We start from the raw sequence: 15,459 nt of genomic DNA, 5'->3' as shown, positions 1-15,459 counted from the left end.
TTCAGAGATATTGTGGCAAGGTGTCGTTTCGTGTGCACACGTCACATCGCGTGAAGTATAAACCTGGCCTTGGGCGCCTTACTTTTCAGCTGACAGTCTTGACTAGGGCATATTTTTGGGTTAGGGCTTATATTACAGAGCAGTCTGAAAATCATGCAAAGACTTCTTTTCAGAGTAAGTCTTATTTTTGGGGAAACACGGTATATATAGTTCTTAATTATGTTGCTTATCAGTACTGGCCTACATACTGACTTTCTAATAATTTTTACGGTATGTTAGAGCTGTATCGGCTGTTAAGTTTTGTTTGGTTTATACTGATTTTTGCTATATTATTTAAAGATGATTTGACAGTGCTTTTCACTTAAACCAGAACAAGCAACATGATTGATACACCATACACACTCTCAAGTGCTGTTTAAAAAATAATATATTTTGGTTCTTTTAATTTTCATTAATGGTGCAACTTGAGTATTTCAGGGGTAAAAACAGTTCCAGCTTTTATTTTCCACATATCTTTAAACGCATTACTGTTTTACCATTAAAGTTCTTTAACCCTGCCAGCATCAACCATATTTATGTGTGTAAATTGCTATTTCTGGCTAGATTTTGTTTTTAGCAATTTTTTGATCTTCCCAATAGGTCAATAAAACATAATTCTCCATTGTCTAAAATGCATATGTAGTCACTACTGGGTGGTTATTCAGAGAAAATAACTGCTTATGATTTAGGAGCTGTTAAACTTGTGAAGTATAGGAAAAATTGAGTCTTTTTTGTTGGAAAAAAGCTAAAATTTTAGCTAAGGTAGCAAAGTTCAAATTTTTGTTACTGTATATCTCATCTTAAGTACTGTCATATTTCTACTGAGATGTCAGAGTGAATTGGTAGAAAGTGGAGAATCTTTCCACAGATGTTTAAAATTAAAACATTTTTTATTTCAGGTACAGATCATCATCTGTTGCTTCTGATGAGCAAACAAATGTGATGTGAACTGTGTCATCCCTAGATAAAGCAATGAAACATTTTTTCTGTGGTTCAGTCAGGAACTTCAGTAGAAAATGCAGGAGCGGTTCATGTTAGTATGAACTGGTCCAAGTCAAAGTTGCATTTTACTTTTGCAAAGTTACATTTACCTTTTTTATTTATACTTTTAGTATAACATTTATATTTATTTTTAGGCACCAGTTTGTAGAAAATAATTTAATATTGAAGATGGGTCCAGTAGACAAAAGGAAGGTAAGTTTCCACTGCTCTTTGTTAATCATGACTAGCCAAGGTTATGCATTTAAAGAAACAAAACAGATAATGGATTAACCTGGATTATCATAGGCGATTTTGAATTGATGTTATTATCTTGCATAGACTAACATGTTGTTCTTTTTACATATGGTGACCTTGTTATAAATGAGTCTAATTTAAAAACACATGAATGGGTGACTAGCATTTGTATAATGTATCTTTTTCTGAATACAAAGAGATCCTTAACAAATAATTATTGGTATATTTTCCCTCAGTTTAAAAAGGTTTAATTTTCTTCTTAATAAAAATTTTAAGGCAGTACTTCACTGCTGCGAAACGCGGATATTTTGCTAGTCTATACTAATAAAAGGCAAAGCCCTCACTCACTGACTGACTGACTGACTCACTGACTCATCACTAATTCTCCAACTTCCCATGTAGGTAGAAGGCTGAAATTTGGCAGGCTCATTCCTTACAGCTTACTTACAAAAGTTGTGCAGGTTTCATTTCGAAATTCTACGTGTAATGGTCATAACTGGAACCTATTTTTCTCCATATACTGTAATGGATGTTAGCTCGACTGCCGTTAGCTGCGTGTGACATCATCACGCCTCCCACGTAATCACGTGAACTGAAACTAGCATGAAGTCCAATTGTTTGAATTACTCTCTGCCTTTTTTCATTTTTTTATATGACCTGCATTTTTTGACCTGTAAGCTATTGTGTGAAGTCATAATGAGTATATTTTGTATCCTTTTATGTAGGGCCTGTTTGCAAGGAGACGTCAGCTTTTATTAACTGAAGGACCCCATCTCTACTATGTAGATCCAGTTAACAAAGTACTTAAAGGGGAAATTCCGTGGTCACCTGAATTACGGCCAGAAGCAAAGAATTTCAAAACGTTTTTTGTGCATACAGTAAGTTGCATTTTTTAACAGTCTGCTTAATCCATTCAGTTTCAATTTGAATTTGTTTCTGTACTTATGTAGATAATCATTGCCTACTTCTTTCTTCATAAAATTTCTTGTAATTTTGCATTTTTCATGACAGCTTACAGTAGGCGGTGCATCAGTTTGCTTTTTTTTATATCTGTTTCCAGCTGGTAGCTATTCTTTAAAGACAAACAAACAAGGCGATTTTAATCTTAGATTCTTCATCCACAAGTGTCATATGGTTGTTTCATGCTGAGTTTTTAAATATTCATAATATTCATAAACTTTATGAAGGTATATTTCAGTGTATTATTGTATAGTATATTTTGTATGTTTAATGTACCAGCACCTGAAAGAAAAGGACTTTCTTTGATGGCAAAGAATATTGCATGTACAAATGAGCTAATTTTTTGTAATACTTTTAAAAAATTGATCACAGCTAGTTACCTAGGACATTAGATTACATTTTAGTGGGGAGGGAGAAATTAAGATATGGCCCAGCTGACTCATTAATGGCAATAACCCAAATCTAGTTGCTAAATTCTTTTACCTAAATTCTGCTAGATAAGATGCCATTCACATAGTAGGACTTGTGTATCGTCTATGATAATATCTTAGTTGTTGTTTTAACAATGTGCAAAGTGAAATTATAGAGTAAAACAATGAAAAACACACCTTGAGAGTCCACGTGTTCACTCTCTCATGTAACCTAACGGGATAGACTGTGTGTGGTCAGCACACCACAATTGAAGCTTGACTAAAACTGAGTCAGCAAACAACACCAGGGGATACAAAGCCTCATAATCTACATTGTTAGATTTCATTGCAAGATGTGGATCATCTCCGCTTGTGTGTGGAGGTGGTTTGCCTTTTAAAAGACTGATGCTGCTTAAAAGATGGCTTCCAACTATGTTGGAAATCATTTACTTTTAAAGACAGCTTGACCACTAACTTGTTTTACCATCTGTGGGTGTCAGGTTAAAAAAAAAAAGTTTCAAAGAATTTTGTAATTTGTTTGAACAGATTATTTTTATTTCTGTAAGAGACATATGCCTGTCAGGTGTGTTTTTTATTTTTCAAGCTTCCTTCATTCCAAAGCACATTTATTTTTCTTTTCATTATTTAAAACATTTCTACAGAGATCCCTGCCTCCTCGGCCTGATCCATCCTGCACCTATGGCTGCAGAAGTTGGAGCAGGTGATGAGCAATAAGGGCAAAAAAGAAAAAAAAGTCTTTTAGCAGCTGTCAATAAAAAAAAAAAAAAAGAATTCAGGGAAAGCAAGTCTCTGCACACTGACATCACACTGACTGTCATTGAAAAAGAGATCAAGAGCGAATTGATGATACCTGAGGTGGACATTGATGTAAATCCACTTGAGTGGTGGAAAACACAAGAAGTAGGTTTCCCCAAATTGGGAAACTTACAAAAAAGTACATTTTCATTCCTGCTTCAAACACTCCTGTGTTCTGGAATTGTAATGTAGCCATGCTGCTCTGGAGCCAGATTTTGCGGACAGACTAGTGTTTCTGTCACACAATTTGAAGTTTCCTCAGTAGAATTTTACAGATGTTTTATTTTTACTGATATTTTTGTACAATATTGGACAGAACATTAAGTTAGTAATTTGTTTAAAAATGTTATGTTTTTTTTTTATCTTGGTGCAATATATGACAGAACCTGTTTATAGGTGCTATAGTTTTTCCTTTGCAGTATTTTACAGAACTTTTGGATTTTTACACTATAGTACAGTATGCTAGGTTTTTGTTCTTGCTTGTGTGCTCAACAATTTGCTTTACAGCAAAACAGTTTGTTTATCCAGTTTGTAATGTTCATGCCCTGTATTTCAATTGTGATTAGTATTTTATTAACTTTGGATTCACATCTTGTTTACATTATGGTTAAGTGTCTGTTTAAAATGCTCTCATTATAATAGTTTTGTTGATCTTAGTGCAATTATTTGTGTAACTCCTGTAGGCCACTTTGAACTGGGTTACTTATACCTGTACTGTTTGATCTCAGTAATACTTTAACTGGTGATTTTAATGATGCATTTATGTTATTTTACTTCAGTTTTAAGTAAATAAATTACAGTTAACATTCTATTATCAAGACCAAACTAGATCAATAAGACTTTTACAAACACATTTTTAAAGGATGCAAAATATTGTCTAATTATCGGTATCATCAAAATCTCAGAAAATATCGAGATACAATTTTTTGCCAATATTGCACACCTTTAAGTTCAATATACATTCAGTAATGAAAGGTACACATTAAATATTTTAAACGAAAGTCAATGGCATTACTGCATTTTAGGATATTCCACAAGATACATAATGCTGGCAGCATTTTCCATTTCTTTCAAACATTGGGTGTAATAGTTTGGGTTTTGCATTTTTCAGAGCATTGTCGGTCTGCAGTATGTTCAGGTAATGTGTTGCCTTAAAGTGGATGGTTGGGTTGTGGGGGAGTGGATAGGGTTGGTTGAGCCCAGCCAAAGTTTAAATTTCTTCAAGTTTATATCACAAGTTTCAACAATATCACTCATTTAGAACCGCTTTATAATATTAAAGGCTTTCAATATTGTGACAATTGCAATTTAATTTCTGTAGAGAGGCATATTAGAATTATCACATGAACCTTCCCAACTAAAATTGCATAAATACAGCATGTAATTAAGTTGGCCTAGGCAATGAAAAGTATGTTAAGATACTAGAAATAATAAAAAGATAATACTAATATGTCAAAACAATGTTCAAACTAACTTGTATATCCTTACACAACACAATACTAAACATGCATTTTTAATCAATTCAGGCATTTTATCCCTAGTTTGATCACATTACATTATTAATAGTTGAATTTCATGATCAGTTAATAACTGTAAATTGTGAAAGAGACATTCAGTTTAATAATATTGATAGTGAAGCAAACATACATTTCACAGAAAATAATGTAAATTCATTTTTGCATTATGCTTTTAAAGAATTTGTTTTAACACCTGTGTTCCAAACTCTCTTTAAGTTGTTGATAACTGTTTTTTGCATTTGTGTTTAGGATTAAGGATTCTCGGGAGTCTGTCATATTTTCATCCCGTTTTTTACACAGTGGCGAGATGCTCCACATACTTCACTGTATTTGAATTATATTGATAACAAAATTGCATCATTCTGCAAAAATAAAAATAGGACACCACAAGTGGAAAATTCCACACCAGTGGTCTCATTTATAAAACTTTGTTTGGATTTGAGCATTTTCCCACTTGATAATGTGTCCTTTCAAGATATCTCATTATGTATATTCAACCTGTATAGAGGTCTCTAAAGTCTGAACACCTAATGACTTTCAAGAGTCAAATGCTCCTTTGGTTAAAATTGGTTATGATTATTGTTTGTTGAAGTAGTAGTTAGAGAAGCATGTCTGCGCTATAGTACTTCCTATACTGGTTATATAAGTTAAGTAAGTGATCTGCACAGATTCAGATCAAGTCAATTTTATGTATACAGCACATTTAAAACAGCAGCAGTTGACCAGAGTGCTATACAGCTTCCATAAATACACATCTCTCTGTTATATAAAAAAATCTTGGGTTGAGATGTGACCTTCTCGGAAAGACACTTTGACGTCCTATGAGAACAACCAATTTAAAACAAGATCACAGACATCTAACCTCTCAGTTGTTGGAATGCTTTTGGCAGACACACTTCACGTGCTGTCAGTTCTTAAAAATTTTTATATGTTCTTGGTGGCACGCCAACGACTAAGTGAAGAAGAAAGAGTGTCAAAAAGAGTGCAAAAGCGAACAATAATAATCTATGTGCAAATTCTGAAAGAAAGAAAGTAATAATCAGCCCGGACCAAGTGGAATTGAAAACTTCGTAGGTCCAATTGGGGTCAGAAATTAAAGACGTCATAAAGACGTTCAGAAACGTTGCCACAATATACTTGTAGAGCGGGTTAGAGATTATGAAAGCAGTGGAATTCGAAAGGCTCAAAAAAAAAAACTGTGCGATACACATGCGCAGAGCAAGTTAAAGAATATGAAAGTAGTAAAATTCGAAAATATCAAAAAAAAAAATCTGATTAATAATGGTTTTTTTTTTGGCAGTTCCATTATCTTCTGATTTCTTCTTTAGGCTGTAACTATGTATGTTCTTGGCACAGTATTAAAACTGAAACTTAGTTAATGTTGTGCCACACTCGGGTTATGTTCAGGGATACCTTTAATAAGAAGAATTTTAGTAGGGTATTCACTTTGACAGTATTTTCCCTGTTAAACAGAGTTAACAGGGCTATTTACATCTTGTTGTATGACTTCCATTATATTGTTAAATTTGAATAAATATAAAAGAAAGATACTGTAGTCTTCATATTTATATTTTCTGAAAATGGATATCCTCTTTGCTTACTCAATCATGTAATATAACCTTGGAAAATTATTAGTCCTCGCTAGCATGAAATTGCTAATTTTGGATTCATTTTTGTATTAAATCACTGAGTACCTCATATCCAACATGATTTTTGCTTGTTTTGTTTGTCTTGTTACAGGAGCATCTTGATTAGAAAACGATTGAAATAAATGTTCATGTACTGTAAATCCAACCTTATGGTCATATATGCACCAACTTAAATCCATCAGTTGTTAAAAATGTTTGTTTCTCACTTTCATTGAATATCATTTGGTTTCAGTTCACTTAAGATTCTTTTTTTCACATTAGACATCCATAAGCTATGTTTTAAGGGCCAAGTGTCTAAATGGTTAGTACTACAAAATGTTTAAAATTTTTTTGCATTTAAATTTTTAAGATCAGTTTCCAAAGCCTAGAATCTTTTGTGAAGAACAGGCACCACAGAGATTATGAGTACTGTCTGAAAAACAACCAGAGCTTTTATTTCTTCCTAACTTAAAAAATCTTTTATTTTTGCTTATATTAGGGTTTGACCGTTTTAATACAGTATGTGTATTGCATATTTATATAGCAGTAAATACAAGATCATTGATAAAAAAAAAAATGTTTTTTCACCCTATAGAATATAATGCTTAAATCAAAGTAACTTAAGCACTTTCTGGCCGGTACCTTTTTCACTTTTACTCAGATGTTTGAATAAGTACTTTTAATTTTGCTTAATTGATGTATTTTTTAAACTAACCGCACTTTTACTTGAGTACTAGTTTGGGCTATTCTACTTCCCTCTTAATACAAAGGGACAAAACTAAATTTTAATTACTGAAAATATAAAACTACATAAAAAGAAAAAATTGAATGATGAAAAAATAAATAAAACTAGAATATAGTGAAAAGCTAAAACCTAGTATTGAAAACTAAATGTAAAAAAATAAAAAAAAAAATAAAAATAAAAAAAGCTGTTTTAAATAAGTTAAATGTGTTCTAAAACTTTTCATATTCCAATTTGTAGGGTAGTAGCTGTTTTCAATAATTTGACACCCTAAATGCCATTGTATGTACTGCAGTGTATATTGTATTTTGACTTCATTGTATAATTATGTTTTTGAGTGCAGGGCCACAGAGAGTTTGGAAGGTTGCAAACAAAATGCCAGTTTCTCCTGGGTACAGTTGTGCTTGAAAGTTTGTGAACCCTTTAGAATTTTCTATATTACTGCATAAATATGACCTAAAACATCATCAGATTTTCACTCAAGTCCTAAAGGTAGATAAAGAGAAACCAGTTAAACAAATGAGACAAAAATATTATACTTGGTCATTTATTTATTAAGGAAAATGATCGAATATTACATATTTGTGAGTAGCAAAAGTATGTGAACCTTTGCTTTTAGTATCTGGAGTAACGCCCCTTTGCAATAACTGCAACTAAACATTTCTGGTAACTTTTGACCATTCCTACACACTGGCTTGGAGGAATTTTAAACAGAACAGCTTCAACTCTGGGATGTTTGGTGGGTTTTCTCACATTAACTGCTCACTTCAGGTCCTTCCACAACATTTTGATTGGATTAAGGTCAGGACTTTGACTTGGCCATTCCAAAACATTAACTTTATTCTTCTTTAACCATTCTTTGGTAGAACAACTTGTGTGCTTAGGGTCGTTGTCTTGCTGCATGACCCAACTTCTCTTGAGATTCAGTTCATGGACAGATGTCCTGACATTTTCCTTTAGAATTCTCTGATATAATTCAGAATTCATTGTTCCATCAATGAAGGCAAGCCGTCCTGGCCAAGATGCAGCAAAACAGGCCCAAACCATGATACTACCACCACCATGTTTCACAGATGTGATAAGGTTGTGTTGGAATGCAGTGTTTTCCTTTCTCCACAAAACATTCTTCCAATGGTTTCCTTCTGGTTTGTCCACATGATCTTTAGCAAACTGCAGACGAGCAGCAATGTTTTTTTGGAGATCAGTAGCTTTTTCCTTGCAACCCTGCCATGTACACCATTGTTGTTCCGTGTTCTTCTGATGGTGAACTCATGAACGTGAAAATTAGCCAATGTGAGAGAGGTCTTCAGTTGCTTAGAAGTTACCCTGGGGTCCTTTGTGGCCTTGCCAACTATTACACGCCTTGCTCTTGGAGTGATCTTTGTTGGTCGACCACTCCTGGAGAGGGTAACAATGGTCTTGAATTTCCTCCATTTGTACACAATCTGTCTGACTGTGGATTGGTGGAGTCCAAATTCTTTAGAGATGGTTTTGTAACCTTTTCCAGCCTGATGAGCATCAACAACTCTTTTTCTGTGGTCCTCAGAAATCTCCTTTGTTCATGCCATGTAACACTCCATTAAACATGTTGTGAAGAGCAGACTTTGATAGATCCCTGTTCTTTAAATAACACAGGGTGCCCACTCACACCTGATTGTTCACCCATTGATTGTAAATGCCTGACTGTTATTTCACCTTCAAACTAACTGCTAATCCTAGAGGTTCACATACTTTTGCCACTCACAAATATGTAATATTCAATCATTTTCTTCAATAAATAAATGACCAAGTATAATATTTTTGTCTCATTTGTTTTACTGGTTTCTCCTTATCTACCTTTAGGACTTGAATGAAAATCTGATGATGTTTTAGGTCATATTTATGCAGTAATATAGAAAATTCTAAAGGGTTCACAAACTTTCAAGCACAACTGTATACTATTACACACATTCACCCATACTCGTACAGGTCTATTTCAAGTTTTAAGTAAGCCTAAACCTTGTGTGTTACAATTTGGCAGAAAGAAAATTTGTATGGGCACAGGAAGAACTTGCAACTATGTACAAATATTACCTAGTTTCATAATCAAAAAAAAAAGTCTGTAAAACTCTTGAGACTGCATCTTTAAAACACTTAATACACCATGCTAGCTACAATAACACTTCTAGTGTGTGGCGCTTAAACTGAAAATACTGGACTCTTATCACTTCTCAGTTGTTTATTTTCCCACCATCACTTTTCTTCATTCTTCCTCAACTTTAAACTACATCTCCAGCAAAAGCAAAGAATATTGATTGACATTAAAGATTTCACAGAAGGCCTTCTGTTTTATTTGCACTTTTTTCTTTATTTCTGTCTGAAGGCTACATTAAACATCACAATTTAGATGCTTGTTTCTGTAAGACTGTGTATTTATTACAATTTACATATGTAGAAACAAACAATAACTTACATTTTTCTTTATTGTAATTCTAGCAGCTATAGATTACAAAAGGAGGTAAGAGTTGTGGTGCCACAGTGACAGAATTAAAATACTGGCTGGCTGATACAAAGTGAAAATGGGTTTGTGAATTGTCTTTAATTTTTGTAGTTGCAATATCTTAATATTTCACCCAGTTTGTATCAGATAAAAGTAGGATAAAAAAATTTGAGTTTATTAATGCATCTCTTGTAGTTTTCTTCCATGTAACCAGACAGATCAGCCAACACCACCTGTATAATAATTGTAGTATTAAGTGGTTTATATGCCTAGCACAACTTTATGGTTCTCCGTTAGCTCCCAGTGTAACTTGAATAAATTACAGTTGTGTGATGAGCATGTATTGTAAGCGTTTGATAAAGATGTGGTGCATTCAGCAACAAGCAGAAATCAGGCCACAGATTTTCACCATCCGATGAAAAATGCAATTCAGGACATGTAGAGAAATGAGTTTGTGAAAATTTTCATCTTCTAGTTTGCATGAATATAACACTAAAATACCATCAGCACTCCTTTTTCCAGTGTTGATGTATTGTGTGCTTTCCACCCATTTTGGCTACATAACTTGTTGCTGATATGAGATTTATGTCCATTTAATGTATAGTGCTAGTTGAAACTTTACATAGTGCTTTAGTTCTTTTAATATCTATTTTAACTTGGAAATTAATATGTAATCAAAACTAGTTCTTTTCTTAAAGCAGGCATTTCTACACAGCACATGCATGCTATAGAACGTGAAATGCGGTAGTTAAATAATTATTGTAGTTTGTGCAAATGTATGTGAATGACAACATTATTTAGGCTTAGTCCCAGGCCTTTTGCCATATACTATTAGGTATAAATACTTTTGAGTCGGGACATTGGCATGTCTTGCTGATGTACTACCAAACAAATCTGTCATTTATGTATTGTCTATTATATGAGTTCTCTGTCATTACTGAATCTCGCATAATTTTACTATTATTTAGCTAAGAAATAAAAAGTGAATAGTTTAAGAAGCACTGTATATTTGTTTGTCCATCCTTGAAGTACTGGTATGTTGTGAATAAAAACAAGTGTTTGAAGCTCTTGCCTCATTTCTTTAGCTCTTATTTTCCTTCAAATAATAGCTGAGATCGTCACTGCACATACTTTATTAAAACAAATCTGGTGGTGAATTTGCCACCCTGAGTTTGTTATAACAGTTACTAAAGTATAAGCTTGGACTTATGAAGGTGAGATAATGTGCTTAACATAACTGTAAAATAAATCAATTTGCACCAATCAAGATAAAGAAAATAATATAGTCCATCGTGCACACTATGTTTTGTATAGATAGAAAGGTGCCAAAATATCTACATAGGTTAAAAGTCTTTGGCAAAACATCTTTTCATTGCATGGTAACATCTTATCTAAACATGCTACTGTCATTGAAGGAGTTACTGTATATGATCTCATCATCTCATAGTTAATGTGCTGGAAAGATGGGCACACGAAAATCTTGGTTACACATTAAAACTTTCAAGATTTACATACGTGTCTCTCCATTTAAAACTGCATATTTTAAAAAATCATCATCTTCAAGTATGCATAGTTGGCAAGGCGTGTTTGATTCAGTTCAAGTATCACCAGGCAGCCTGTATATTTTAGTGCCTTTCTACAGAAAATACTGCCCCTCATCACTTTAAAACTTAATTGATATAGAACAGCTGTTTACAAATTTTATATATGTGAAAATTCCAAAGAACACTGTTTAGTGAATAATGATGAAATGAAGGATACATTAAATCATTACAAAAAAATCCTTCCCTAGATCTCAGTAGTCAAGAAAGAAGAAGTTTAGTTAAAAAAAAACAACTCTTAAGGACTGGCAGTTTGTCAGAACTGTGATTTGCGAAACTGAGTCAGTCACCATTTGTTGAAGTACTACACCTGTAGTAAAGATTATATGAAATGAGTCTGCTAAAAAAGTGCCAAGCTCATAATCTCAAGTTAGATAATTACTTCAGTAAATGGAGATTTCTAATTGCTGTGATGGTCACCTTCTACTCTCCACACAGAGTAAGGACTCAAATTCAGTTATCTCTACACCTGCTGTACCTGAAAGTTGTATCGCATCAAAGAATAAAACCTCCGCGTTTTTATTAACTTTTGAATTAAATATGTTTAAATTCTACTTGTTTGTATGTTGCAATGTTAAACATACTGAAAGAGAGCAGTTTGAATTTGACTTACATAAGCAAATCTTAACACCATAAATTCTAACATTTTAATTGGTATATGGCTAGTTGACAGTGGGGTAGAGGAAAAAAAAACTTCTGGGAATTCATGGTCTGTTGTAACTGTTCTGGCCACCCACTTCTTTCCACAATATTAGAAGCACATGCTAGAGAATGAAAAAGACGATGAATTCTTATTGTTATTGAATTACAGGGCTCTCTGCTGTCACTGACCATGTGGAGGAGCAATAGTTTAGCAATGTAAAAGTGGTACCAAGTGCTTTAGCAAAATGCCAAGAAATGTAAGAGATGAAAACAGTTTCTTGGTTACATTTGTCAGTTGCACATTACCTTTTAGTGTTAGACAGTGTTACTTTGTTTACCTTTACATAGCTATGACACAGACGATGGCTAGTTAAAAATGTCTGTGAATGCAGAAGTAAGATGATCCTGAGAGGTTTTTAATGATCCTGAGAGAAACTTGGTCAGGCTTAATTATTTTGTGTGTCTTTATTATTCTAAATCTTCTGCACACATACTTTATTGTCTTTTTGAGAGCCTCCTTTGAATGCAGATTTATAATGAAGTTTAATTAGCTTATCTGGAAGTGGGAAGTTTTGTCAGTGATTTCATTACCATTCCTTTATAGTTGGTGACAACCTGCAATCCCTGTCATATGTACTGTGATTTGCTGCCTTCAAGCTATATGTTTTGTTTTTGCATTTGTTTTCTCAAGAACATGCTTGTAATTTTTTGTTCATGATTTATCTGACTGAAATGCAGTATTTGAGTCCTTAATTTGACAAAAATTATTTTATTCAATGTTTTTTTTAGTCTGGATATAACTGTTATACAGTATACCTTCCTGGTAAGCACAGAGCTGTCCACTCATGAAGATAACAGCTTCACTTTAGGACTCTTTTTAAAGCAATTTTTTTATTTAAGTATGCATTGTTTTACTAAGCAAAACATTTTATATGCACACTATAATCTTCTTGAATTGCGTACGAGTAAACTGTGTAGCAGTTTAATAAAATTTGCGTTTTGTTTCTCCTCTTTTTGCAGCCTAACAGGACCTATTATCTTATGGACCCTAGTGGGAATGCTGACAGATGGTGCAAGAAAATCCAAGAAGTGTGGCGGAAAAACTATCATAGGCACCAGAATGCTGGCATCTAGCACAGAACAAAAAAAGATCCCAGCAGCCTCCTAGCACATCCCTCTCTGTTACCAGACTTCATTTCCAAATAGACATCTGTAACACAGCAAAGAAAGCCTTCCAGATTAGAATGCCTTGATACCAGAAGCATTTTAAAATCTATCTCCGTGTGCTGGCTTCTGAATTTATTCCCTTTGTGTTTTTCCTACTTCTTTTTTTTCTCAAGCAAACAAATGGAATTCAGGGTTGCTTTGCTTGTTCTTTGTGCTTTTTTATGTTGAAGCTTCAGGTGCAATACCATCATGTGCAAATGAAGATATTTGCCTTTTGTCTACTTAAGCTCTACTGCTATGAAAAGGAAGGTGATGCTACTGTGCTTTACAGCTTCATTTGAGATTATGTAGAATCAAATGCACATGTCCCTAATGATGTACATTTGCCCTGTGCTTGGGGGGTTTAATTCTGCGACTTTAGTTTTGTCTTCAGCCATATGTTTTGTCAGGGAGCCCTTGAGAACTTTTGCTTACTTGTCTGCCTCTCATTGGGCATTTTCTCTTTCTGCTGCTCATAGTCGAAATGGTGAGCGCCTTGTTTCATTCTTAATATGGGAACTGATTGGAAGTTTACAGTGGTACTTGTATAGTATTGAGGTCTGTATTCTGACGTTATGAGCAGACTGGCGCATTACTGTAAACAATTGATCAGTGTCGACAGAGCAAGTGGAGAGTAACAAAAACTCTTCAAATAGAAAAAAATATAGATGTAGTCATAGTAGAACCAACAGTTGCCTCTGTGTCCAGCTTTACATCTTGGACAAATTATTTTGTGACGGTGTCTCTTACTCCATGTTCACTCTTGTAAATATGTATATGGAGAAAGAGAAGTGCCTCTGTTGTAATGTCTCTTAAAATGTACTGGAAAGTTGACTTTTCCAGGACCTGTCCTTAAGGTAACGATATCTTGATGGAATCTCTTTTTAAATTAAAATAAAAGAATAGTCATGCGCAGATGTTATGCCATAGCTGGCATTTAGTGTATCCAGTTCAGCCAGATTAGCAATCGAAACACGCTATTATTCTTGTGTGTGCACTGTTAAAAGTTAGTTTTTTTTTTTTCTACATTATAATAACAAAAATGTAGAAGCCAAATACTCTCAAACCAATGATTTACAATACAGTTGTAAGTCACTTCACTGTCAGGCTGAACTTAAAGACAATATTGTAGTATAATAAGATAATACTTCATCCAAGGTTTACAATCCAAATCGGATCCCACAATCTAATGTTTTGTAGCTGGCAGTGAGAGACACTTCAGACTGCCTGAAAGTAATGCTCACTGAAGTGACATGAAGACTCAGCAGCACCTTCTTGCAGTTAGTCTGCTACAAATGGCTGTGTGTTTCCTCAGAGCAGCCTCCAAAAGTTTTATTGTGCTTCGTATGTCCAGAAACGCTACCAAGTCATGCAGCAGTTGAATCTGCTGTATTTATCTTTCAGATTAATAAGTGCAGGAAGTGTTTAGTTTCTCTTGCTAGTATGTTGTTATGATTATTTTTTTAATCAGGTTGGCAACAGTCGGTTACATTGTGTATTTAATACTCTCTACCTGGTTTGTAGCTGACTAGAACTGTGATGTACAGACAACGTGTAATTGAAATCTGAAGCAAGTAATGCAGCGATATTAGGATACACACTTTTTTGTATTTTTATTCTTGTATAAGGTTATTTGCTGGCTGTTGTTAGCCTCTAGTTCAATCTGTGTTATTTAAATTCTAATATATGATTTATATTTGGATTGAAGTCATGTTCATGGGCCATGTTGTGTATGTATTGAGATGTAAAGCCTTTGAATGTGAATAATTATTGTAAACTATGATATTTTACAACCTTTCTTCCTTTATTATATAAATTTTCTATTTGGCAGTGAGTTAATCACATTTCTCATAATTTAATGAATCTGTTCATTCTGTTTTCAATATTTGTGCTTTAGGTGTAGTTAATGAATGATGAATTTTACACATAATGCTTGATAGTCCTATAATAAAAGCATGTAGGGTTCTAGGCTTATAATAATTATGTCTCTCTTCATTTTATCACCAAAAATGTTTGTTGCAAAATCTTTTCTGTAATTCATTCTGCTGTGATGAATAGCATTAGTGTGGAGTTTCTTGCTGGGACATAACTGGACTTTGGTACACCTCCTCACATTGCTTTGAAATTGGTAGGCTATTAAAAGATGATTAGTGTGGCTAAAAGCAAAACTATTCAGGATTATT

General features: G+C 33.8%; 1 protein-coding gene across 1 annotated transcript in view; it reads left to right on the top strand.

The window, feature by feature from the left end:
• Nucleotides 1-15,256, top strand: part of LOC120542912 (3-phosphoinositide-dependent protein kinase 1-like) — a 96,919-nt gene extending 81,663 nt beyond the window's left edge. The window contains exons 12-14 of the mRNA XM_039775640.1: nucleotides 1,176-1,233; nucleotides 2,001-2,153; nucleotides 13,091-15,256. Coding sequence (XP_039631574.1) covers nucleotides 1,176-1,233; nucleotides 2,001-2,153; nucleotides 13,091-13,204 — 325 coding nt within the window. The 3' untranslated portion in view covers nucleotides 13,205-15,256. The remainder of the gene's footprint in view (nucleotides 1-1,175; nucleotides 1,234-2,000; nucleotides 2,154-13,090) is intronic.
• Nucleotides 15,257-15,459: the final 203 nt, after the last annotated feature.

The sequence above is a fragment of the Polypterus senegalus genome, chromosome 13 (genome assembly GCF_016835505.1).
Source record: "Polypterus senegalus isolate Bchr_013 chromosome 13, ASM1683550v1, whole genome shotgun sequence".
Taxonomy (NCBI): Eukaryota; Metazoa; Chordata; class Cladistia; order Polypteriformes; family Polypteridae; genus Polypterus; species Polypterus senegalus.
Note: the sequence above shows the minus strand (reverse complement) of the source record. Positions and strands in the feature narration are given on the sequence as shown.